The sequence below is a fragment of the Eptesicus fuscus genome, chromosome 6, assembly GCF_027574615.1.
Source record: "Eptesicus fuscus isolate TK198812 chromosome 6, DD_ASM_mEF_20220401, whole genome shotgun sequence".
Classification (NCBI taxonomy): domain Eukaryota; kingdom Metazoa; phylum Chordata; class Mammalia; order Chiroptera; family Vespertilionidae; genus Eptesicus; species Eptesicus fuscus.
Window position 1 is genome coordinate 83051943 of NC_072478.1, and position 25115 is coordinate 83077057.

At 42.7% G+C, this 25115-nt stretch overlaps 1 protein-coding gene across 1 annotated transcript in view; it reads left to right on the plus strand.

The window, feature by feature from the left end:
• KCTD16 (potassium channel tetramerization domain containing 16) overlaps positions 1–23596 on the plus strand; it is a 235006-nt gene extending 211410 nt beyond the window's left edge. Inside the window, exon 2 of the mRNA XM_054718005.1 lies at positions 23142–23596. Coding sequence (XP_054573980.1) covers positions 23142–23596 — 455 coding nt within the window. The remainder of the gene's footprint in view (positions 1–23141) is intronic.
• The last annotated feature ends 1519 nt before the right edge of the window (positions 23597–25115 follow it).

A 25115-nucleotide genomic window follows, 5' to 3' on the forward strand; every position in this document is an offset into this window, starting at 1 on the left:
ACCACTTCTTCAAAATAGACTTGCCCAGGCCGTGGTATTTTGTGGAAGAGCCACACTCACGGGGGCAAAGAGCCGCATGTGGCTCTCGAGCTGCAGTTTGCCGACCACGGTTAGGATATAGTTAGATTATTCACTGGTGCACCATTTACTTATGGAATCGAGTTTAGTTCTTTAACTCAGTTGGTGTTAGTAGGTGGCGGCTCTTCAACCTTAGGGCACACAAATCATCTGGCATGTTAAAATGCAGATGCCAGGGCCAGGCTGTAAAATTTTGAATTCCTGAATCTATGAGAGGAGGCAAAAAAAACCCAAAACAATGCAGTTTTAAACCATTCTCCTGGTGATTCAGATGCAGAAGGTCCCAGGATCACACTCCCAGGAACATTGCACTGCAGACATGTAGTGTGCGGCAAGGATCCGATATTGTTTTTATCTGACACAATACCTTGCACAAAATAGATACTTAATACGCACTCATTAACTTGAATTATTCCTGCTTTAGTGAATCATTGGGAAAATTGCCTGAGCTTGGAAGCATTTTGCAGCGCATCACACACCATAATATATGAAGTAATGAAAAATGTTAACACCACGCCATATGTCTTAGGAATCACAACGAAATTTTCTTTATGATGTTTTTTCAATATGTTGATCATTTTAAGCTGCTCATTTTCTAATCCTGTGTAAGGAGGCATGTACGTTCTATACAAATGAAATCGATGATGTGGTAACTTCTTTTTTTATTATTATTCTAATGCATCTTGCAAATAGGTGCTTTTGATAATATGTACATTTAGATCATCTTAGTGCCATTTCATCAGTGTTTGAAATTACTTTGGTTTTTATTCAAAAGCAAAACCAATGTCACCTTTTTTGTTCTTTTTAAAATCTGAGTGGGAAGGTTTTCAAATGAATCCCAGAATAAAGGTGAATGAAATCACCACGTGTTCTGTTTCTTTTCTGTGCTGGCAACATAGATGTGCTTCACAGACATCATGCCGCCTTAGCCTCCCCACAACCCCTTTAAGAAGCTATTGCTGATTAGATTCCACGTATAAGTAAAATCATATGGTATTTGTCTTTCCCTGACTGGCTTATTTAACTTAGCATAATAATTTCCAGGTCCATCCATGTAATTTAACAAGCAAAATTGAAACAGAAGCATAGATACATAGAACAGACTGACAACTGTTAGAGGGGAGGGTGAAAAAGGTGAAGAGATTAAGCAAAATAAATAAATAAATAAATTAAATAAATATTTATATATACATATAACATATATATAAAATAAATAAATGAATTACACACACACACACACACACACACACACACACACATATATATATACTAGAGGCCCGGTGCACGAAATTCGTGCACAGAGGGGGGGGTTGTCCCTCAGCCCAGCCTGTACCCTCTCCAATCTGGGATCCCTCGAGGGATCGGGCCTAAACGGGCAGTCGGACATCCCTCTCACAATCCAGGACTGCTGGCTCCCAACTGCTTGCCTGCCTGCCTTCCTGATTGCCCCTAACTGCTTCTGCCTGCCAGCCTGATCACCCCCTAACCACTCTGCTGCCAGCCTGTTTGTCCCCAACTTCCCTCCTCTGCCGGCCTGGTTACCCCTAACTGCCCTCTCCTGCAGGATTGATCACCTCCAGCTGCCCTCCCTTGCAGGCCTGGTCCTTCTCAACTGCCCTCCCTTGCAGGCTGGGTGCCTCCCAACTGCCCTCTCCTGCTGGCCATCTTGTGGTGGCCATCTTGTGTCCACATGGGAGCAGGATCTTTGACCACATAGGGGCAGCTATATTGTGTGTTGCAGTGATGATCAATCTGCATAGTACTCTTTTATTAGATAGGATAGAGGCCTGGTGCATGGGTGGGGGCCAGCTGGTTTGCCCTGAAGGGTGTCCCTGATCAGGGTGGGGTTCCCTTGGGGCGTGGGGCAGCCTGAGCGAGGGGCCTGTGGTGGTTTGCAGGCGGGCCACGCCCCCTGGCAACCCAAGCGGAGGCCCTGGTATCTGGAATTTATTTATCTTCTACAATTGAAACTTTGTAGTCTGGAGCAGAGCCAAGCCTGGGGCTCCCTCCGAGGCTGGCAGCCATTTGTGTTGGGGTTATAATTGAAACTTTGTTGCCTTAAGCGGGTGGGCCCGGCCAGGGTGTGCAGAAAGCTTTGCTTCCCCTGTTGCCGGTGGCAACCCTGGCCTGCTCTCTCAAGCTCCATTCTGCCGCCATTTGTTTGAATTTGTTTACCTTCTATAATTGAAACTTTGTAGCTTGAGTGGAGGCTTAGGCCTGCAACGGCTGGCAGAAAGCTTGGCTTCCTCTGTTCCCTAGGAAACCTTGCTCTCTGTGGCTGTAGCCATCTTGGTTTGGGTTAATTTGCATACCCACTCTGATTTGATGGTGGGTGTGGCTTGTGGGAGTGGCTTGTGGGTGTGTCGGAGGTATGGCCAATTTGCATATTTGTCTATTATTAGATAGGATGACACAGACAACAGTATGGTGATAGCCAGAGGGGAAGGAAGGGTAGGGGGAGGTGGAAGTGTGCAAAGAGGGGATAAATGGGAACAGAAAGAGACTTGACTTTGGATATGTTTTATTGAGTTTTACACTTGAAATCTATATGTTTTATTAACTAATGTCACCCCAATAAATTCAATTAAAAATGAAGTAATTGACCCTTTAACAGATGAAGACACAGATCAGAGAAGTAAAGGTGATTGATTGTTTAAAGTCCTCTAGCTAGTAGTCAGTAGGACTAGAAATTGTTTTTACCTAACATTTTAATGACCCCTTTCCAGCACACATATTATTAGGACTTACTCAAATAATTCCTTTGGGAAAAAACTTGAAATATCGATGACTATAATTTTTCAGTGATCCATGTGGGCCAGAGAGAATGATTTCTGTTGGATCAGATTTATACTCCAGTAGCAAAGACTAAAAGCCTGATTATATAAATATATATAAACCTCCTGGATATTTTGGAGAAAGAACTAGATTACTGATAAGACTCTTCAGTTTATCCAAACAAATTGTTCTCCTCTGCTAATCTAATTTTATTATATATTTTCAGCCAAGCCCGATTTTTCTTGAATTACCACAGCTTTCTTTTCCTAATACATTTTATCTTCTCATTATATGCTAATATGTGTGTGCATGCATGCCTACAGTTAATCTTAATAATTTGTCATGGGAGATAGCCAGAGCCATAAGTATTCCTATTTTACTCATAGAAAAACAGATTTATAGAGAGATCAAATGATTCATTCAAGGCCAAACAGTATTAAGTGGAAGAACCAGGATTTGTTCCCATATCTGCCTGACTTTGAAAGCCCATTCTCCTAGCTACTTACCATCTACAGCAGGGGCCCACAGAAGCCAGACCAGACATGACAGTGAGTGTAGCAGGTCAGGAGTCAAAAAGGAAATGTCTTGGCTCTCTTTCCACTCTTCTGATTTCCCACTTGGTATAGGGACCAGGGGACAGAGAAATGTTCCTCTGCTATTATAAAATGATAGGTCAAGTGCAGTGATAAAGTGCAACCGATGTTCATCCCTGGTGTTGAAAAGCAATAGGGGTGTTGCAATTGCGGACTGTAGAGAACTGGGTCTTTGATCGGAGCAGCTCAGAGACTCCTCTGAAGCCACCTGCTGCATGGAAGGTAGTGGTCCAGAGGCACCAGATTTTCTGAGTTTTCAAGACAAGTTGGGACTCTAGATTTTTATGTAACATCTAATTTTTTTAAATCAGCTATGTTTTTTAAATTATTTTTTATTTTGAAGTGTCAGCTGAAAAAAATATGCTTGCAGGCCAAATGTAGGTTCTAGACCACTTGTTTTCTCTTTCTGTCATGATTACGTATTCGACATTTTAAAATAAGTAGAAAATTAACTTATGAAGTAGCATCCAGCTTTCCCGATTTCCCACGTGGGCTGTGATACCCTCCTTTTCCTCCTGCTTTCTTATACCCCCTGTTCTGCCTGTGTGCCCGGGAGAGTTAGCTTGTCTACAACAATGCTGTTTGAAGTTCTTAAAACTTTGTCTTTCCTGCTCTACATACTGCCTCACGCTGTTTGCTTATGAAGAACAGAGTGGAGGTGTGGGTTAATAGTTGCTATCGTTGTGAAGAGCCTGTCAGTGGAAGCGGCTGCCTCTATGTCGTGCATGCTGTCATCTGTTGATATGCTGGCCCAGAAAGAATGGGGAAAGTGGTTCTTGCCACACATCATCACCGGCACACAGAGCCCTCAGCTCTACTAATCTGTGAAATTGTTTCCCACTTTCCAGCACACTAAAACCTAATTGCTTTCTTCAATGAAACAAAGCTGTCCACTGAGCCAGTTTGTTGAGCTGGGAGGTTACTCACCTGTGACAGTCAGCTTATCGCTGGGGTTGTTAAAGAAATGCTTACTGTTTGGACAAAATAAACCTTAAAGAGTGAATGCTCACCATATGGGCAGCTCTAACTTTATGGGTGATCTTTGTCTCTTATTTTAAAACCTGAAATCCACTCCCTAGCTAATAAGTGACTTCCTGTTACTTGATATTAGTAGTTATGTATTTATGGTTGACACAGGAACTGATAGTTAAATGTATTTCGCGGGGGACACGGCAATATTCATAAACATAATATTCAGCACCTGGATGTTAAATGAGGGAAGGATGTGCAGCCCATGAAATAATAATGCTGAAATGAATTATGGTAATCCTCTTAAAAGGCCAGAGGGAGGAAAGATTAAGCCCCGTTGGCCTCATGCTTCATCTCATTTATTTTTAAACCATGCTTTTCAAGTTTTGATGTAATGCTATACATTGCACCCTTTGGGATATGGTACAGGATGTTGATTGCAACTGGATCATGTTTTGAAAGAATCACCAAAGCCAACTTCTTCATTCTAGTTGAAGTGATTAGAATATTAGCTTAAACAGTACCTATAACACATGTCATAACACAGTTGCATCATAGTGGTGGTTACTATTCAATGGGTCACATAAAATACCTTGTTCTGCATTTTTACCGTAGCACACATTGTGGAATGCAGCTGAGCAAAGGAGCCTTTAGTCTGAATATCAGTACACATTTCCTCATGATGAAGGCTGGTGGGACCATCTCTCTGGGTAACAAGGGGAGCCAGGTTCATTCTGTCCTTTCAAAGTGGGACAGGGAAGCACACAAAGACAGAACGTGGAAATATACTGTGGGGCTTAGGAGGGAGGTGGCCTGAGGTCAGTCTAAGAGAATTCGTGGGTCTATAGTGTTTTGGATTTCTTAAACAGATTTTCATAGTGTTTTTTCTTCTTCTTTATTTTAGCTTAAAAAAAATGATAGTTCATTGAAGAGAAATAAAATCATATAGAACTGTATAAAGGAAAAACTGATAGTTTGCCCCTCACCCTTTCTATCCTACTGAGCAGACCCAACTTTGGTTAATATATTTAACCCTCTGTAACCAGCTTAATTTCTTTATCTGTAAGTCAAAGATAACAATAGTATCCTCGTCCTAGGTTTGTTGTGAGGTTTACTGGTAAATGAATTAATGTATGGAAAGAGTTTATAGCAATGTCACTTCAGATTAATGTATCTACGTGTCTATTGATCTAACATATCTATCATGATATCATTCCTCATTTGCTTTTCCCAGCACCAATTTATCATGAATATCATTTCATATATAGAACTCACATATAGAACTGCCTTATACATATACCCCTCCATATTATTAGAAATGGGATTGCTAGATCAAAGGATCTATGTATTTAGCTTTTACAAATATTGCCGAGTGTCTTTCAAAACAGCTGAGTTGATTTACACTTGTGTTAGTAGTATCTGAGAGTTCCCTTCACCCACTCTTTTGCCAGCATCAGTGGAGGTGATTTTGTTGGGTTGTGGCTGTTGCTTTGTGTAATTATGCGCTCATGAGTACTCTGTAAGGTGTGTGTGTTATAGTTTCATTCTGATTCCACTCTCTGGCACATAGCTTTCAGCCAATCACACAGCCAAAAGGCAAGAAGCATCTGTGTTTTCAGGAGCATCTTTATAGAGCTACTCTATCTAGCTCCCCAGGGAAACCTCTTTGATTTTAACCAGATGACCTGTCCTGCAGATGTGACTCCAGAGTAGAAGCTGTCCGAGTCTTGGCTCTTGTCTTCCTCTTGGTTGGCTACAGCTAAAGCCCTGTGGGGCTTTCATGAATTATTTGCACTCTGGGACAGGCAGTCCTGATGTGGACTTGACTAGCAGCCATCTATTAGGATGATCTGGATCTCATACTGCTCCGCCAACATTTTACTCTTAGGATTTAATTTTTAGGGACCATATGAAAACTGTGCACTTTATTTAAACCCTTTGTCCTCATTTTAAAAGGCTATTGTTTGTGGCCTGGGGCTCGCGAGTGTGGCTTTTCCACAAAATACCACGTGCGGGCATGCACGTACAGTACGATTGAAACTTCGTGGCCCATGCGCAGAAGTCAGTTTTCGGCCTGGGCGAGTCTATTTTGAAGAAGTGGTGTTAGAACACTCAAGGGGCCAAAGAGCCGCATGTAGCTCGTGAGCCACGGTTTGCTGACCACTGGCCTAGGGAAATGGCATCATGGGAAGAAAACTGATCTTTGGGTCAGGAGACCTAGATTTTCCTCTCAGAATTGGGTCCAAATCCCACTCCGCCAACTACTTCCTTGGTGACACTGGGAAACAGTTAACATATAGTTTGACTTTTTTGAAACAAAAGGTATTTTTTATAGGTATCTTCCAAAAGATAGCAAGCCAACTCTTTCCATTACTTAGAAGTATATTTTGCAATTAACTCATTGAGGAGTTGTTTCTCATAAAGATGTGGCCTACGAGTACATTATTCATACATTTTTAAGCCTTGGTTAAATGTCTGGTAAATTCAGCTCTTTACAATCTGGTTTGGCTCTTGTCTATTTCTTCATCTTTCCATGTTGATGTCCTCTGACAAGCCCACCAGTAAACTATGCTTCAGTCATATCAAACTGCTGTAGTCCTAAAATGCATTACCCTATTGTTTCTCTTTGCATATATGTTCTTTGCATATATGTTGTCTATGCCTAGAATTACTCCTTCCCCTAACATGACTAGTCACCTGGTAATCAGCATATAACTTGTAGGTAGCAGATCTAGAGAGTATTACAAGTATCTGGTTTAAACACAGCAAATGAAATAACCAATTATGTTATAGATTTGGGTTTTTTTTCCCCCTCTAAACTGTTCCAAGTTGAACACTAACTGTGTGAGAATATGAGCCAGTTCTTGAAGGTGAGCCTTCAGCAATCTCTGGTTATCTCTGTGAATTTCTGGAGATTAAGCTTTGGTCTTTGGAAAGTTTATTGAGAAGGATGAGTTGCTGACAAGGACCTCTGTAGGGTATTTGCTCCTCTGGGTGATGATTTATATTCATAACACTGAGGCTGAAGTTGGAAATTAGACCTGCCACTTTAAAATATGTTTGGTTTGGCTCGGTTGTTGTGAGGAGTGGATTCTTATCAGCGGTTGCATTAAAATGGCATCAGAGACAAGAGCAAGCGTATTTTTTAAATGACAGCTCTAAGAAGCCTTCCTGTTTTAGATTAAATCATGATCCCCAAAGGCTAAGCCCTGGATTAAAGATTCTGATTTGTCCCCATATTCTCTTAATCAAATCTCCTTTTCTTAATGCTCCCATCCTTAGGAAAAATGAGAAACCACTTCTTCCTAATGGCTTCTATGGTATCACATTAGGTCCCAGTAGACACCAAACAACTCATCTTGGTTTGAAATAAGATAAACTTTTGGTACAACCAGTGAACCACTGCGAGGCTGTTAAAAAAATGTCATAGGTTCATCTTCATCATTTGGAAAGATGATGGTATAGAGTCTGGAATCATTCACACCAAAATAGTAAAAATAATTACCTTGTGGTGGAATTATAGGTGTTTTCCTTCCTTTAATTGTTTTAATATAATTTTTTTTATTTTCTTATAATATCTGTATGTATATATACATTGAAAGAAGTTTAATGTAGTTAGAGTGTTTTCCTCTGATATAGTGGAGGTTGCCTTTTTCAAGACTATTTGGGGGGCCGGTAGACTCTATTACTCTTTATATATTTTTCATCTGAATAGCAGAAACTAAAGAGTCTCTTAAAGAATCTTAGCTGCTTCTTTTCACTCAGCTCTGTGGAGGTCTCAAGTTACAACACCCAATTAAAGGAAAGAGAAGTTTTTGAGCAGAATAGTCAATTTATTAAAATTAAATTAAATGTATTTAAATTTTACTCTCCAGCCCATGGCTGTGATAGACGGCTCAGGAGACAGGAAAGGCGCCGAGTCTGTGTCTGGTTTTGGGGGGTATGGATCAGGTCACCCAGGGAACTCAGCTGTGACTGTGCTGGTTCTGCCCACCAAGAGAGAATGGCTAAGAGGGAGATACTAATTACATGGTAGAAAGGACAGACCAACCTGTGCAATAACAAGGAACTGAAACCTCAGTCTTGCTTTTTTTTTTGGAAACTCTATTAAAATCAAACTTTAATCACAGATTGTGAAATAGAACAGGCAGTTAGGAGCTGCTAAAATATTAACACATCTATTGAAACAGAAACTTGGGCACTTTATTATCTTCATGGCCAGCTCTAGGATTTCATAATTAAGTCTTTCGGTTTGATTTATTTAGACTGTAAGCAAACGTTCAAAGCGAGTTTGAGGGGCTTTGTACTGGGACACAGAGGCATTGCATTTCCCGGGGTTTCCTCACCTCAGTGCCCTGGCTTGGAAGCAGGTTTTCTGAGAAACTTCTGTTGAGCATCTTTGCTCATTAACTGTTAGAAGGACCCAGACAGCTCCCTTATCAGTGTGGATATTCGAAGGGAGGGAGCAAGGGAAACGTTATGCTTGGGAGTGAAACTGTATGAGTTGCAGCACATTAATTTCTCTTGGTCCATCCTCTTTGGTACTATGGATGGACATTTCCCTCTTATCTCTCATATAAGCCCTTAGCTGGTTCTACATATTTCCCCATTGGGCAGAGTGAGTGGAAAGATGTACAGTTTCCACATTTAGACACATTATTCCTTTCACCCTCAAAGATGTCCTGAGGAGTATTGGTCTAGCATAATCCTGAAATGGAACATATGGCAAATTCTTGGTCATGCTGTTGAGAGGGAGAGGGAGAAGTAGGGGGAGGGGGAGAGAAAAGGGAGGGAGGAGGAGGGAAAAGGGGAGGGGGAGAGGGTGAAGGGGGAGAGGAAGTGGGAGAGGGGGAAGGAGAGTGTGGGGGAGGGAGAGAGGAGAGGGAGGGAGAGTAAGGCGGAGAGGACAGGGGAGGGGGAAAGGGGGAGGGGAGAGAGAGAGAGAGAGAGAGAGAGAGAGAGAGAGAGAGAGAGAGAGAGGCCAAATGCTTTAGGTTCTAATCAAACTTGACTTACTCTGTTTTCACTAATTCGGCTTAGGGCCTGGGCTATAATGGAACTCTATTAGGAACTCTGTCCCTTGAATAAAAACTTAATGTATAAACCAAAGGAATGACATAAGCTGAACATACTGCAAGCCTGTTAATTTTCAATAGTGTTTGAACTTTAGGTTGGGCTCCTGTTCCTAAGAACCCAACAGAGTACAGAGCTAGCGTCTTTATTTCAATGTGTGTGCAGTTAGGTTCTCTCTTGCTGTTGTAGAGAGCACGCAGTCAGGTATTAAGATGTGACAGGATGATGGAGATGAGAGAGTGAAGTCGGCACATGGGAAGGCTGTAATTAACCGGAATGCATATTTATCGTCGTCTGTCATTGTTTACAAACAATATAATGATTCCTGATTGTAGAATTCAATTCCAGGCCCCTACTTTGTGAAGTAAATCGCACAATCCCAGCAGGTGCAGATCAGCAGAAGGACTAACCTAGTAAGAGTTCTGATGCACAGGATAGAACCAGAGACAGAGAGAGCATCTTCTGTCAAAAACTGTTGGACTGTTGAGGATTTGAAAAAAATTAGTATTTTCCAATGCCTTAATCATTGACATAACCATGGCATAATGGAAAAGAACTGGACTTATAAACAGAAAAATTATCTTCTCTAATACTGAGCTTAGACAAATCTTTTTGCTTTCCTGAGCCTCACTTTTCTTATTTGTTAATTGAGAATAAGAAAAGCTACCCCAGAGTCCCTGCTCTCTACCTTCACTCCTAGAAGTTCCCATCATCTCCTGCCTGATGCTGGAGTAGCCTCCTAACTGGCCTCCCTGCTTCTATTCTCCCTCATCTATAATCTGTTTTCTGGAGAACAGCCAGAGTAAGCTTGCAATAAAGACTAATTAAGCCATGTAATGCCCCAGTTAAAATCATCCTTCTTAATGCTCTGGTATAAAAATAACCCCTGAGTGTAGGCTTTAAGGCCCTATAAGATTTGGCCCCTGCCTCTCTCTCCAACATCATCATCTGCTATTCCTCCTCCCTTAGCACATTCAAGCCATAAAGTTCTTCATTCTGTTCCTTGCACATGCCATCTTATTCCTACCTCAGGACATTTGCATGTGATGTTTCTATTGCTTGTAATGACTTCTTCCTGATCTTCACAGGCTGGCTCCTTTTGGATATTAGATTCTTACTCAAATGTCAATGTCTTTATAAGTGCTATCTGACCACTCTATCTATTGATTGCAACCTTCTCACCACAGCTCACTCCATCATATCATCCTGTTTTATTTTCTTTGCAGTCATCATCACTACCTAAAACATTATTATCTTTTACTTGTTTATTGTTTATCTTTATTACTGGAATGTAAGATCCCTGTGGTCAGCAATGTAACCATTGCCTAGAGCAGGGGTCCTCAAACTTTTTAAACAGGGGGCCAGTTCAATGTCCCTCAGACCGTTGGAGGGCCAGACTATAGTTTAAAAAAAACTATGAACAAATTCCTTTGCACATTGCACATATCTTATTTTGAAGTAAAAAAAACAAAATGGCAAAAACACCCGCATGTGGCCCGCGGGCCGTAGTTTGAGGACGCCTAGCCTAGAGAGTATCAAGCAGAGAGCAATCAAATATTATTTTAGGGCTGAGTAAGTAAATGGGAGGATCAAATGAGGCATAATGAATGGAGGTGGTTCTATACTCTATTAAGTATTGTACAAATACTAGGTTTCATAATTTCTTCTCCCCTAATAAGTCATGACTCTTCTCAAGTCTTTGTCAAACTGGAATGAGTACCATTTTCAGCCAATGACTCTTTCAAATGGCAACTTACTTTTCAGAAACATAATTTAATGAAAGACAAAATGAGCAAAAGGAGTATATAAAACTTTTTATGAAAAATTTTAAGGCATTCTGTATTCATTTTGCTAAGGTCAGTTTCATGTTTTGTGCTGTGCAACTCTATGCAATCGTATGGGTGCATGAATGTCACATAGAATTATTGAAACAACAGTATTTTTATAGAATTAGAGGAGAAGTGTAGAAAAAAGGAATTTGAAATAGTGTTTATGAGGAGAGAGACAAGGTTTATGAATTTGGATATTCTATAAGCTTATAGAATTCCCAAATTTAACTCATTTTCTTCATCCTCATCTCCCTCCACTCCCTCCATAACCTCTTCCTCTCCTGGCACCTTTTTAGATATCTATTATCCATTTATATGTCTTTTCTAGACAAAGTGTATATTCACTTCTTCTGCCCACTTTTTTTTTTTTTTTAAATTTCTTTATTGATTAAGGTGTCACATATTTGTCCTCATCCCCCCATTCCCATCCCCCCCCCCTCCCCACGCATGCCCCAACCCCCTGTTGAACTTAACCGTTGGATAGGCTCATATGCATGCACACAAGTCCTTTGGTTGAACTCTCCCCCTCCCCCCACCCTCCCCTATCCTCCCTCTGAGGCCCGATAGCCCGATCGATGCCTCCTTGCTTCTGGTTCTGTTCTTGTTCCTCAGTCTATGTTGTTCATCATTTCCCCTAGATGAGTGAGATCATATGTCACTAGATATATACTTATGAGAACTGAATGTGAGACGGGCAATAATAGTTATGCTGACAGGCAGATGGATCAGTCTGTAGTGAGTTTCTTTCTGGACCAACAATTCTATTGAGACCCAATTTCAATGTCCACCAGTTCCTTATGTGTACATGTCAGCACTGACCCCTCAGCTCTGGATGGTGGACAAATGGTGGTAACGGAGGTCCGACTCCCTCTGGTTTGGTCTCGGCCGGACCCAGGGGCACGGCTTCACCCGGACTAAGGGGCACGTGGCCTCACCTGGATCTAGGGACACATGGTCTCGCCCGGACCCAGGGACGCTTGGGCTCTCCCAGACCCAGGGGCACGTGGCCTCACCCGGGCCTAGGTGCACGAGGCCTCACCCTGATCCAGGGACACATGGTCTCGCCCGGACCCAGGGGTGCGTGGCCTCTCTCAGACCCAGGGGCACGTGGTCTCACCTGGACCTAGGTGCACGAGGCCTCACCCGGATCCAGGGACATATGGTCTCACCCGGACCCAGGGACGCTTGGCCTCTCCCAGACCCAGGGGCACGTGGTCTCACCTGGACCTAGGTGCACGAGGCCTCACCCGGATCCAGGGACACATGGTCTCACCCGGACCCAGGGACGCTTGGCCTCTCCCAGACCCAGGGGCACGTGGCCTCACCCGGGCCTAGGTGCACGAGGCCTCACCCAGATCCAGGGACACATGGTCTCACCCGGACCCAGGGACGCTTGGCCTCTCCCAGACCCAGGGGCACGTGGCCTCACCCGGGCCTAGGTGCACGAGGCCTCACCCAGATCCAGGGACACATGGTCTCACCCGGACCCAGGGACGCTTGGCCTCTCCCAGCCCCAGGGGCACGTGGCCTCACCCGGGCCTGGGTGTACGAGGCCTCACCTGGATCCAGGGACACATGGTCTCACCCGGACCCAGGGACGCTTGGCCTCTCCCAGACCCAGGGGCACGTGGCCTCACCCGGGCCTAGGTGCACGAGGCCTCACCCGGATCCAGGGACACATGGTCTCACCCGGACCCAGGGGCGCTTGGCCTCTCCCAGACCCAGGGGCGCTTGGCCTCACCCGGGCATGGGACCCAGCGTCATCCAGGTCCAGGGGCACTTGGCCTCACCCGGACCCGGAATCCGGCCTCACCTGGACCCAGGGGCACGCGGCCCCACCCAGACCCAGGGACGCGAGGCCCCACCCATACCCGGAGGCGCGCGACCACTCCCGAGCCCAGAGGCGCGCAACCCCGTCCGCACTTCTTCTGCCCACTTTTAAACCAGTTTTTTGTTTTGTTTTGTTTTGTTTGCTATTGAGTTATATAAGTTCTTTATATATTTTGGATATTAACCCCTTATCAGATACCTGATTTGCAAATATCTTCTCTCATTCTGTAGGTTGCTTTTTCATTTTGTTATTTCTTTTGCTGTTTAAAAGCTTTTTAGTTATATGTAGTACCAGTTCATTGATTTTTGTTTTTGTTTCTTGTGCTTTTGATGTCATATCTAAAAATTGTTGCTAAGACCAATTGTCAAGGAGTTCCCCCTATGTTTTCTTCTGGGAGTTTTACAGTTTCACGTATGTTTAAGACTTTCATGCATTTTAAATGAATATAATCTATATCAAAATGCCAATGTTATTTTTCATAGAAATAGGAAAAAAATCCTAAAATTTATATGGAACCACAAAAGACTCTGAATAGCCAAAGCATTCCTGAGAAAGAACAAAACTGGAGGCACCCTAACTTCAAACTATACTACAAAGTGATAGTAATCAAAACATTATGGTGCTGGCATGAAAATCGGCATGCAGGCCAAGGTCAGAATGAAGAGCACAGAAATAAACCTTTGCATATATGGTCAATTAATAGTTAACAAGGGAGCCAAGAATACTCAATGGGGAAAGGATAGTCTCTTCAATAAATGGTGTTGGAGAACCTGGATAACCACATGCAGAAGAATGAATTGGACCCTTATATCACTCCTTTAGTTCTTTTTGATAAAAACTCGTTCCTATTTGTTTCCAAATATTAACAATGAAGAGTGTGTTACTAGTGGTCTAACCAATGCAGAGAGAAGGATATATTTAATAACCAGAGACCAAAATATGTAGAACTCAAGTATCTCCCAGTTTAACTTCCCCATGGTTATCACAGGGATCATACTTTTGTTTTCCATCGCCTGGGGTCTGGAAACACTAGTGCTAATTTCTGATGGTAGTGCCCCTTTGTGGTTCCATATAAATTTCAGGATTTTTTCCCTATTTCTGTGATACATCTGTCAACCAATTTGAATGACTATGTCCAGTGAATTAACCTTGGAGGTGTAATGGTAGTCTTCATAGTGAAGGATATTTCTTCCCATAAGAGAAGGGTGAGTTGGGCAATCTTATGAGGTTGTGCATTTGTGTGTAGTTAATGGGATTTAACAGAAGAAGGCAAATCATATATAAAGGATTAACAATGAACTATCATCACATCGCATAGTTTGTCCCTCTTTGAGCCATTTTTGTTGCTCTTAAAATCATTGCTGGTCCAGTATGCCTGAGCCAGGAGGAGGAAGACATATACTATACAGGGTGTCCTCCAAAAATGTATATACACTGTAACAGTTTGAAAACTCAATTTTGAAAATGAAATGTATTTTAATAAACACTGCCTTTATAATTATTCAAAGTGTGTGAAAACATTTTTGGAGCACCCTATATTAATTGATTTGTTCATCAGTGATGTTTTTCAAAATATTATTAATTTATACAATTGGGATCAATTCTTTGGTAGACAGCCAATGAGAGTAGAAAGTAGAGATATTGGTTAAGTAATATAAAGGTGGGCTTTGGGTCGACTCTCTATTGAAAGAAAAGCAAAGGAGACAAGGAACTACCCATATTGAGATTGCCTTATAAACATTTCACACACTGTGATTAATATTAATGTTGTCATTTGGATATCAAAAGTAATCACTCTCTTTTAAAAACCATTATTCAATGGTATTGGATGTATTCTAGGCACTTGGATCATGCTGGGGATCAATATCACTTAATTCTCATCTTCCTACCTGAGAAATATTGTTATTTCTAACACTTTCAGGTGAAGAAATTGAAAATCATTCACAGATCTGAGTCCTATTCTTGTTTCTTTGCCTCTAAACCTCAAGTTTTGAACCAATAGGCAGACTGCCCTACTTGTAGGAATTCTGGGGTCAACTGCCCCAGTTTGCATTACAGCTAGCCCCTCCCTTAACCTCTCTGTTCCTTAGTTTGCTCTTCTGTAAAATGTGAATGACAATAGAATCACTTTGTAGGGATGTTGTAGATCTCAAATGAGATTCTGCAAGGCAACTGCAGAATAACACCTAAACACTCTATTTATTGCTGCCTATTATTATTAAGTGGTATTTATAGAAGTTGTGGCTATGTGGGAAACATCCTCAATTAGAGTCACCTTTGTCTCATTTTGAAAACCTAATGAAAAAGAATAGTAATTTGTTGTTGACCAGTTAGCAGAGATTCAGGCAGAGCTGCTAAATTCTGTAAATCTATTATGTTATCATCTGAACATAGCCCGGTGAAAGTGAGGCATTCTTTGTATTTTATAAAAAGTGAAAGGGCAACTCAATTTCCTTTATCTCCTTTCATTGGCCTTTTCATGAAACTTACCATGAATGAAATGGTTGGGTCTCTGCCCTATAAGCTCCTTCCAAAAAGGCATCATTGTCCTGGAACATCACAGTATAGTGATGAAACAGGCATTTATCCTGGGGTCAGATCTACCTAAAATCAAATCCTAATTTCATCTTTTACTAATCTTGTGGCTCATGGAAAAATTAGTAAAAAATATTAAGAAATTTAATTTCCTCATCAGCAAAATAGGAATAATATTTACCTTAGAGTAGTGGTTCTCAACTAGAGGCGATGTTGCCCCCAGGGACATTTGGCAATATCCAGAGACAGTTTTAGTTGCCTTGTTGGAGGAGGGGAGGTGCTATGGCAACTACTTGGCTAGAAGCCAGGGTCACTGCTACACATCCTACAAAGCACAGGACAGTCCCCACAACAAAGGATTACTCAGCCCAAATGTCATTGCACCAACATTGAGAAATTCTGCCGTAGAGTGTTACTGTTAGAATGAAAAATGTTTGTAAAGCACTTAGCAGACACATGACACATGGTTAAGTTAATCATACTTCATTGATGTCATTTGCTAGGCTTTGGCCACTGATGTGAGTTCTCTGGCTTTCTCTGTCAGCCCAAGCACTTTAATTCACGCTGAGATGCCACGCTTATTCTTCCTTTATGGGCATATGCTGTTTAAAGGAAGGCCTTTTAGATGTTGATTCTGAGTTATCTCTAATGGAATGTCAGTCTGCCTGGCACCCGGGGAAGTTTGGGCCTCTCTAGGCCTCTATTCACCCTAGGAGGTAGGAATTAGATGTTATAATTTCTTACCTCTCTTCACTGGTTATGAAAGTTTAATAAGATGATGCAGGTAAAATGCCCAGTCCTGTGTCGGCATCCTGTTAATGCAAATGCAGGTCAGTGTTATCATCATTGTGGCCACTTGTATTCTCTCTCTCTCTCTCTCTCTCTCTCTCTCTCTCTCTCTCTCTCTCTCTCCCTCCCTCTCTCTATTAGCCACATCATATTGGCAGAATCTGCTTTCTCCAAACTGCTCTGTTTTATGTTTATCTTCACTGTCCTCCACAGTGGACTCTTCCTGAGAACTTTTATTTCCCCCAGATGTTGGACTTTTCATAAGTGAAACCTTTTCTGGTTGGGTTTGATTTATCCACCTTCTGCCCACATGGCTCTGCAGCTTCTCATCTGTGTCCCTGGCATGGTGCCAGACAGGGCTGCAGACCCAGGGTTGGGCTCTGACTCTCTTAGGCCCCTTTCTCTCTCCTCATTGTGAACTAGGGTGCTCAGTGGCCTCCGAGGTTCTTCCAAGTCTCATAGCATGGTTCAGTCTGGCCTGCTCACAGTGCCGCTCTGCAGTCATCCTGGCTGGGCTTTCCCGGTGGGCAGGGCACGCTTTCACACACACTCTAAACCAAAATTCACTGCCTATACACATCATTTGTTTGTCTCCCTTTCATTTATCCTGAAGATAGTTCCTATGTGCCCTGGAACCCTGGCATTTATTTGCCCTGGCATGCACATTGGAATTCAGAAGGGGACAAACACAGGCCTTACAGTCTAGTGTGGAAACAGACACTAACCAAATAAACCATAGTTACACTTGGTGGTTGTGAAAGATATGGGCTAGAGGTTGGGACTGGCTTGAGTGGGGTTGGAAATAGATAGGTAAGGCCCCTCTGAGAAAGTGACATTGAAGGCCAGCTGTTGAGGACAAAAAAAAAAAAAAGAGCTAAAGAGGTGGAAATCAGAAGAATAAATGCTGTTGGCAGGAAGAAGAACAAATGCAAAGCCCTAAGGCAGTGGTTCTCAACCTTTCTAATGCCGAGACCCTTTAATACAGCTCCTCATGTTGTGGTGACCCCCAACCATAAAATTATTTTCGTTGCTACTTCATAACTGTAATTTTGCTACTGTTAATAAATCTTAATGTAAATATCTGTGTTTTCCGATGGTCTTAGGCTCTACAGCAGCGGTTCTCAACCTGTGGGTCGCCCATGTCTTTCACAACCACCAAGTGTAACTATGGTTTATTTGTTTAGTGTCTGTTTCCACACTGCTGTCGAGCCTAAGACCACCGGAAAACACAGATATTTACATTATGATTCATAAACAGTAGCAAAATTACAGTTATGAAATAACAGCGAAAATAATTTTATGGTTGGGGGGGGTCACCACAACATGAGGAACTGTATTAAAGGGTCGCGGCATTAGAAAGGTTGAGAACCACCGCCCTAAGGTATAAAATAGGGCGGTAGGGCAGGAACGAGGTGATGGTTTTCTTTTGTTTCTATTTTCCAAATCCTCCATTTGAGCATGAGTTCCAGCAGGTCGAGTTGTGTCTTCCTTGTCTTTTGCATCTCAGGCAGGGTAAGTGTGCTGTCAGTAAGCTGCCGCCTCTCACCTCTACTGTGCTGCTGGGGTGGGGTTCAGCGAACCACACTTTTCATTGGTCAGGTGGCTTCCTGTTGGGTTCTATCCATGAGGGAGTGTGCTAGAGGAGGGCTCCTTGTCTGCTCTCGGCTCATCAGCTTCAAACAAACTCTTATTTACCCCAGAAGTAGTTGGCCCCAGTTTCCAACTTTTTTTTTCTTCTGTAATCCCAGAGCCAGGCCCCTTCAGAGATGGCAACACCAGCAGGCAGTGTCCACCGAGGCCCTTACTGGTGCATGGATGGTTTAACTGTCTCAAACTTACCCAAACTTGCCTCCTCTTAATGAGGAGCCCCAGCCGGGCCCATCCAAGGCCAAATGTCCACAAGGGGAAAAGGTCAACCACAAGCAAGAAATGACGATTGTCAAGCTTGAAGATTCATTTTTCTCAGAAGCTTGCACAGCCTGCCTGCTTCCAATCTGCACTCTGCAATATCTTTCCCAAGGTTAGCAGCATTATAAAAACATCAATTTGGCCATTATTGACTTTTCAGCTGGGATACTAAGAAAGTCTTTTAGCAGCCCCAATAAATTAAATCTGGCCACCTCGCTCCCAGACGGGCAGGCTCCTACATCATTGACAGAGGAGACAGGGAAAGAGTTTTCCCAGATGTCGCTGTAAATGATGCACATTGTGTTCCCAGCCATTAGCAGGTGGGGAGTTTGAGGTGTGGGGAGAATGCAGAGCTGCCTCTTTTAAAAATGCATAAGCACTTTGTGAGTTTGCTAAGTCGTGTTTCGCTCAGCTCGGTTTGAATTTTTCATAGGGGAGAAATATTCTGTCGTCCTTCCTCTTTTATTTCTTCTTTATCAATAAGGATACCCACATTTGAGGAGATCATGGAAAGGGGCCAAATCCAGTCAGATAGTCTGCTTGATTGGTCCTTAGTTTTTCCAAGTTGTAAAATGTTGGAAGATTTGGGCTTTAAGGACTTGGGGCAATTGGGTTTCCTGCCCTTCCCCATTTAATCCAACCTACCAATTCCTCCGGGCTCTGGGTTCAAATTGAATTGATGTGTCTTCAAGTAAAATTTTATTCTGGAAGACTCATCTGTTTGTGAACTTGTGAACATTGTCCTGCAAAGGCACCTCCTTCCAAAACTGTCCCCTGTCACACACTGTGTGCCAGACACTGTACCTGCTTATGGTTATTGTCACTCCCACACCAAAGTCAGATATTACTAAATGCCCGTCAGTGTCCTTCCTAACAAGATGCTCCAACCAGAACGAAGAGTTGGTTGTGGAAACGTAATAATTACATCTAAAAGCTTTTGATTTGTTTTATGTAGAGCAGTGTCTGGCTTATGGTAGAACAAATAGGGACGAAAGAATGGAATGCTTATTGGGTACCACAAATCAGGAAACACCTTCACATTAACTATCTCATCTCATTTTCCTAAAACTCCTTATGAGGAAGATACTATTAATCTTATTTTTCAGATGAGGAAACTGAGTAGTTTATCAAAGATGACAAATTGTGAGTCCTAACTCTGGAGCCTGAACTCTGCCCTGCTATGTGATCAACCTGATGCAATTCAACATCTGTGTTTGGCTCATTCATTCATTCATTCATTCATACATCAAGCATTTTAGGAAATCGTGTGCCAGATACCAACAGATTCAGCAGTATTTTGTTTTCAAATAAGGTAGAACTATGAGTTCCTTTGATGAGCAACTACTTAATAAATCCCAAAAGGCAATAAATTATTTGCTTTCTTGATATTAATAAATCAGACTTTTCTTGGAATGAAATGGTGCTCTCCCTACATCTGGCTAATCAATTATATCCTATTTTCTCCTCAAATGGAGAGAGTTATTATAGTCAGTGTTGAAACCTCAGAAAATTGAGAGCAAAAGTGTGTTTCAATTTCCACACCTTCCAGGACTGGTGAGCACATGTCAGCGGAACTGCAGGGACGAAGTGTCCAGGACCCACATGCATGGTATTTCTGCATTCCGGTTAAAACCTCAGCCCATGGTTAAGTTTTTGGTAAAGTCAGACAGACAGTGCTTCCAGAAAAGATATAGGTAGTTATCTCCTCACAGTTCATTTTTTTTCAAATTTCACTATAACTCACACACAGTACCTCCAGCCAGACTGTATTAATCCCATCTTCTTCCTTGATTTCAACATAATATATAGACTCCAGAAGCCATCCTATGAATTATCTTGCCAAAATGCTAAAACATTCAAATGTTCTCATAAAATATTGAAGCATGTGGTGCTTTAACAGGCTTCACTAAAATGAAGTTGTTCAATTTCCCTTTAATAGTGCTAGTGCCTAGATAAGTGGAAAGTAATACTTCCAGTTGCCTGGAAGCTGGAGGATCCCATCTGACATTTAAATCCATGATCATCTCAGCTGTTCAGGGAGAAGTAGCTGCATCGGTGCCAGGCTCCTGGCTTGGGCACACTGGAGGGCTGCGTGCAGTTTCCCAGGGGAACACACAGGGCTTCCTCACATGAGGGCGTTGGTGTTGTCAAGCGGCTTTTAGGAGAGCTTCAGGTTCCCCTCCGAGTCCACTGCCTGGAATGACGTTTCCATGGGGAAGGCATCTCTGGGGCAGAAAAACCCAGGGCTTGCATTTCTATTGGTTCAGCAGGTTTACATTCAAAATAGTTTGTCTTGTTCTAACATAATAGGCAGGCATATCACAGCATATATTTCTGCTCCTTTATGTCTTGCCTCTCTTCCTCTTCTCTCTTTCTCTCCTTCCTTCCTTCCTTCCTTCCTTCTTTCCCTCCTTCCTCCCTCCCTCCCTCCCTCCCTCCCTCCCTCCCTCCCTCCCTCCCTCCCTCCCTCCTTCCCTCCCTTCCTTCCTTCCTTCCTTCCTTCCTTCCTTCCTTCTTTCCTTCCCTCCTTCCTTCCTTCCTTCTCTCCCTTCCTTCCTTCTCTCCCTTCCTTCCTTCCTTCCTTCCTTCCTTTTTTTCTTTCTTTCTTTCTTTCTTTCTTTCTTTCTTTCTTTCTTTCAAGGTTAAGTTCAATTTCTGAACTTTTCTCAAAAGGGATCAAAGTAGATCAACTCTGGATTGATGTGATTACTTATTCTTGACCCAAATCATTGTAGCCATCTCTCCATCGAGTAATGTCAGTCTGGGATGCCCAGGTCTGGAGAGGCAGGGGCTGAGGCAGATTCTCTCTCTGAGGAGAGAGACGATCTCAGAATCCCGGCTGGCAGACATTAGCCATTTCCCACGTCACCGGCGGGTACATGTGGGATGCTCTCTGCTGCACGGAAGGCATTTATTTGTAATAGCCCAGGACAGCTAGGACATTTGTTCTGCCGCCATTCCTTATGCCTAATTGGATTGTTGCAGTTCATTTAATGGGTATATGCTAGTAAATACAACGATTACTCAGCCACATTTTAAAAAGTTGTTTGAAAGAGCGAGTTCACATTAGAAGAGACTCTTAGAGTTGTGATTATGGGGACTTTTTTTGTTTTACTCCCTCTGGAAAACTGAATCAACATGTGTTGCTATAAATAATTAAATTATTTAGGTATGTAGAGAACAGGCATTGTCCCAGAAGACAGGACATAACTTCCCTTATAATTTCCATTCTGGGTTTCTTCTACTTTGACCATATTTGAAAATGGCAATGAAGTGGAATCTTATTACAGAGTAACCCATTGTATATGAGAATAAGATATGGTACACATCAAAACTAGGTCTCCTATAAAACACAGAAAGTTGCCACATTATCCTTGTCCCCAATACTAGTATCAGAAAGGGCCTTTGTTTTTTATGGCGTAAGTGCAATGAACTATATGAAGTGCCTAGTGATAGTATATGATCAGCAATAGTATCAGGTTCATGACTCCAAGAAGACTGGCTGTTTAGAGTGCAAGGTTGGGACAGTTACTGATATGTTTAGGAAATTGCTTTGTGCCATAATCTTGAATTTTCTAGTTCAGGGAACCACCAACTGTGTATCTGAAAAATGGCTGTGCCTCCATATCTCCAAATTCAGTGCTGGGAGTCAAGACTCAGGGGAATAGGGAGAGAAGGACTCACACTGGCTTCAATGAAAAGTCCAGATAGGACTAGCTTCAGGTATGGCTAGATCCAGGTTCTTAAAAGTTACTATGTAGATACAGTCTTTTATTGAATTCCTACACTGTTCCTTAGGATTACAACAATGGACACGTCACTGTACCCACCTAAGAGTGCTCATGATATAGGAGCCTAGATGCAGAAAGTAAAAAATAATTCTAATGAATGTGTTAAGGGCAAAAATAGAGACACAAAATATAAACCATAATTCAGAGGAAACGTTGACAAATACTTCTGGGGAGAGGTAAACAAGGACTTCAGGGTGAAGTGAAATCTTAAACATTGTTTGGAAGGAGAAGCAGGTATTTTACAGACAGGCAAATTAAAGAAAAAAAAGGCTAGTTACTTTCAATATGGTATCTGGGAGATCTGTATTTGAATACTAGCCCTGCCACCTACTAATTGTGCAAACTATGGGAAGTTGCTTAAACCCTCAGGGTCTTAGTTTCCTTGTATGGAGGTACTACGTTTATAGTTATCATGAGGAATTCCTCCCTGACTGACAGCTGTCATTCCACTCATAGACTGCTCTCATGTAGAGCTTCGAATTAGGGTTTAACATCAGCCACAGTAAAACCAACTAGCATTTATTGAGTGCTTACTGTATACCACATACTTCATTCAGAACGTCATTTGACTTATCTAAATCCTCCCTACAACTCCAGATAGTAGGAAAATCATCTTCATCCAACAGATGAGGAAATTGAAGCTTTGAGAATTGAAGGGGTCTGCCAATGTACCCAGGTTAGTAAATGCCATAGCCGAGTAGCCTTACCCAGGGCTATCTGACTCCAGTGCTGTGGACGTGAGCATTAATTACACTGTATTTCCTCTTACACAGCGGGCCATTATTAACCTTTCCCTCCACGGGCCTGGCTTCTGGGTGCATTGTTGCAGCCCATTCTGAGTGCCACACCACATCTAAACACATGGCTCTGTGTGTGTGTGTGTGTGTGTGTGTGTGTGTGTGTGTGTGTGTGTTTAGGGCTACGCTGCTACTCTGGGCATTAATCGCTTGGGTCCTGTGCTTCCTTGCAGGTGAGCCTTCTAGGTGGTCATCCTCGCATTGTGATTGCTGCTGCAAGAACGGCAAGGGTGACAAAGAAGGGGAGAGCGGCACGTCTTGCAACGACCTCTCCACCTCCAGCTGTGACAGCCAGTCCGAGGGCAGCTCTCCCCAGGAGACGGTCATCTGCGGGCCGGTGACACGCCAGACCAACATCCAGACTCTGGACCGTCCCATCAAGAAGGGCCCGGTGCAGCTGATCCAGCAGTCGGAGATGCGGAGGAAGAGCGACCTGCTCCGGACTCTGACTTCCGGCTCCAGGGAGTCGAACATGAGCAGCAAAAAAAAAGCTGTTAAGGAAAAGCTCTCAATTGAGGAAGAGCTGGAGAAATGCATCCAGGATTTCCTCAAGATCAAAATTCCAGACCGGTTCCCCGAGAGGAAACACCCTTGGCAGTCGGAACTGTTACGGAAGTACCGTCTATAGGGCAGGGCGGGGGTGGGAGGAGAAACAAACGCTGAGCATTTTGCAATTGACCTCCTAAGAGAAACTCATATTCGCTAAGAAAAACAACAAGTACACATTTGTCAGAACACAGTGCCCATCGATATACTACTGCCTATTTACCTAATTCACCTTAACACGCACATCCACAGGGTAGATTTCTTTCCAGGTGGGGAAGTATAAGAACACCTTTTTTTCTTATGTGTTAGTTTGTTCACTTGGTCCCATATGCTGAGTACCTTAGATATAATGAGAGCCAGCTCTGTGAGAGGAGCTGAGAGGCCTTGAGAGTCATTTATCCCAAACTGGTTTTTCTCTCATCTTCTACCTCCCTCCTGTGAACCAGAATATGGTAGAAAGACATCTGGTTGAATGGCATATGTTTGATTTTTTTTTTAATTTTCCTTTTCTGCTTGTTTATGGGGAAAGGGGGTGGTGGTGGCAGATTTATATGACTTTTCACTCAAATCTATTATGTGCCAGTTTATTTTGTCTCCACATGCGTGAGGATTTGTGGGACACAAATACAAGGGAGTGTGTGCACACACAGTGCACGTGACCCCAGGGCCTGCACAGCCACGGGGTTGCCTGCTCCCACAGCACTGGCTCAGGCAGAGGGCCTCTGCTGTTTTCTGAAAACCCTTCTGGGAAGATTTCCCAGCCTCTCTTGGCAACACTTTCTAATGTCAAATAACCCTCGTCATCAAGAAACTGTCTTCCCTTTTTTCAAAATTAACACCCTCAGGCTCCATTTTACTGTGTTGCTCTTTCTCTGCAATCAGAGAGGGTGAGAGGAGATAGTCAGACATTTTTTGACTTTAAATAAACATTCATATCCACAAAAATCACTAATAAATGGCCCCACACTCAGCCTTCTCCACTCTGAGCTGAGCATTCCTTCTCTCAATGCTTCCCAAGTTCTTACTGCCCAGGCTTTAATGGTGTGGCCTTGCCACAAAATCCACATTGGATTCTCTGCGTTCCCACGTGGTCATGGAAGTAAGAACACCACACAGTTCACAGCTGAATCAGCGTCCAGCTTTTTATTTCTGAGGGGATTTTATTCTAAACACCTCCTTAATAATTACTCACAGCTTTTCACACCTACAGCGATACATTGTCACTTTCTGGTAGCCAGTTGTGTTTACCTTTGGGATTTGGCTGTGTCCATACTAGGATTGGCTGTCATTTCTCTCATCTCTGAACAACCCAACTAGACAACTGGAGCTCCAAAACGGAGGTTTTGGCTTTCTAACTATCTTTCTTGATTACATCCTTGACCTTTGTAGACACAGCCAAAAAGAAACTGTTACTAGCCACCCAGCCATGTGACTGTATTCTATTAATGTACCAATAGCTCTTTCATAGACTTGTGGTAAATGAAGATTAAGAATCCAGGTTTTATTTTTAGCATTCCTCATGCATTTCGGTGGGAACTGAAAAATAATTTGTCAGTCATTATTTTTGTGCCAAGTACTCCTAATTTTTTATTGTGTGTTTG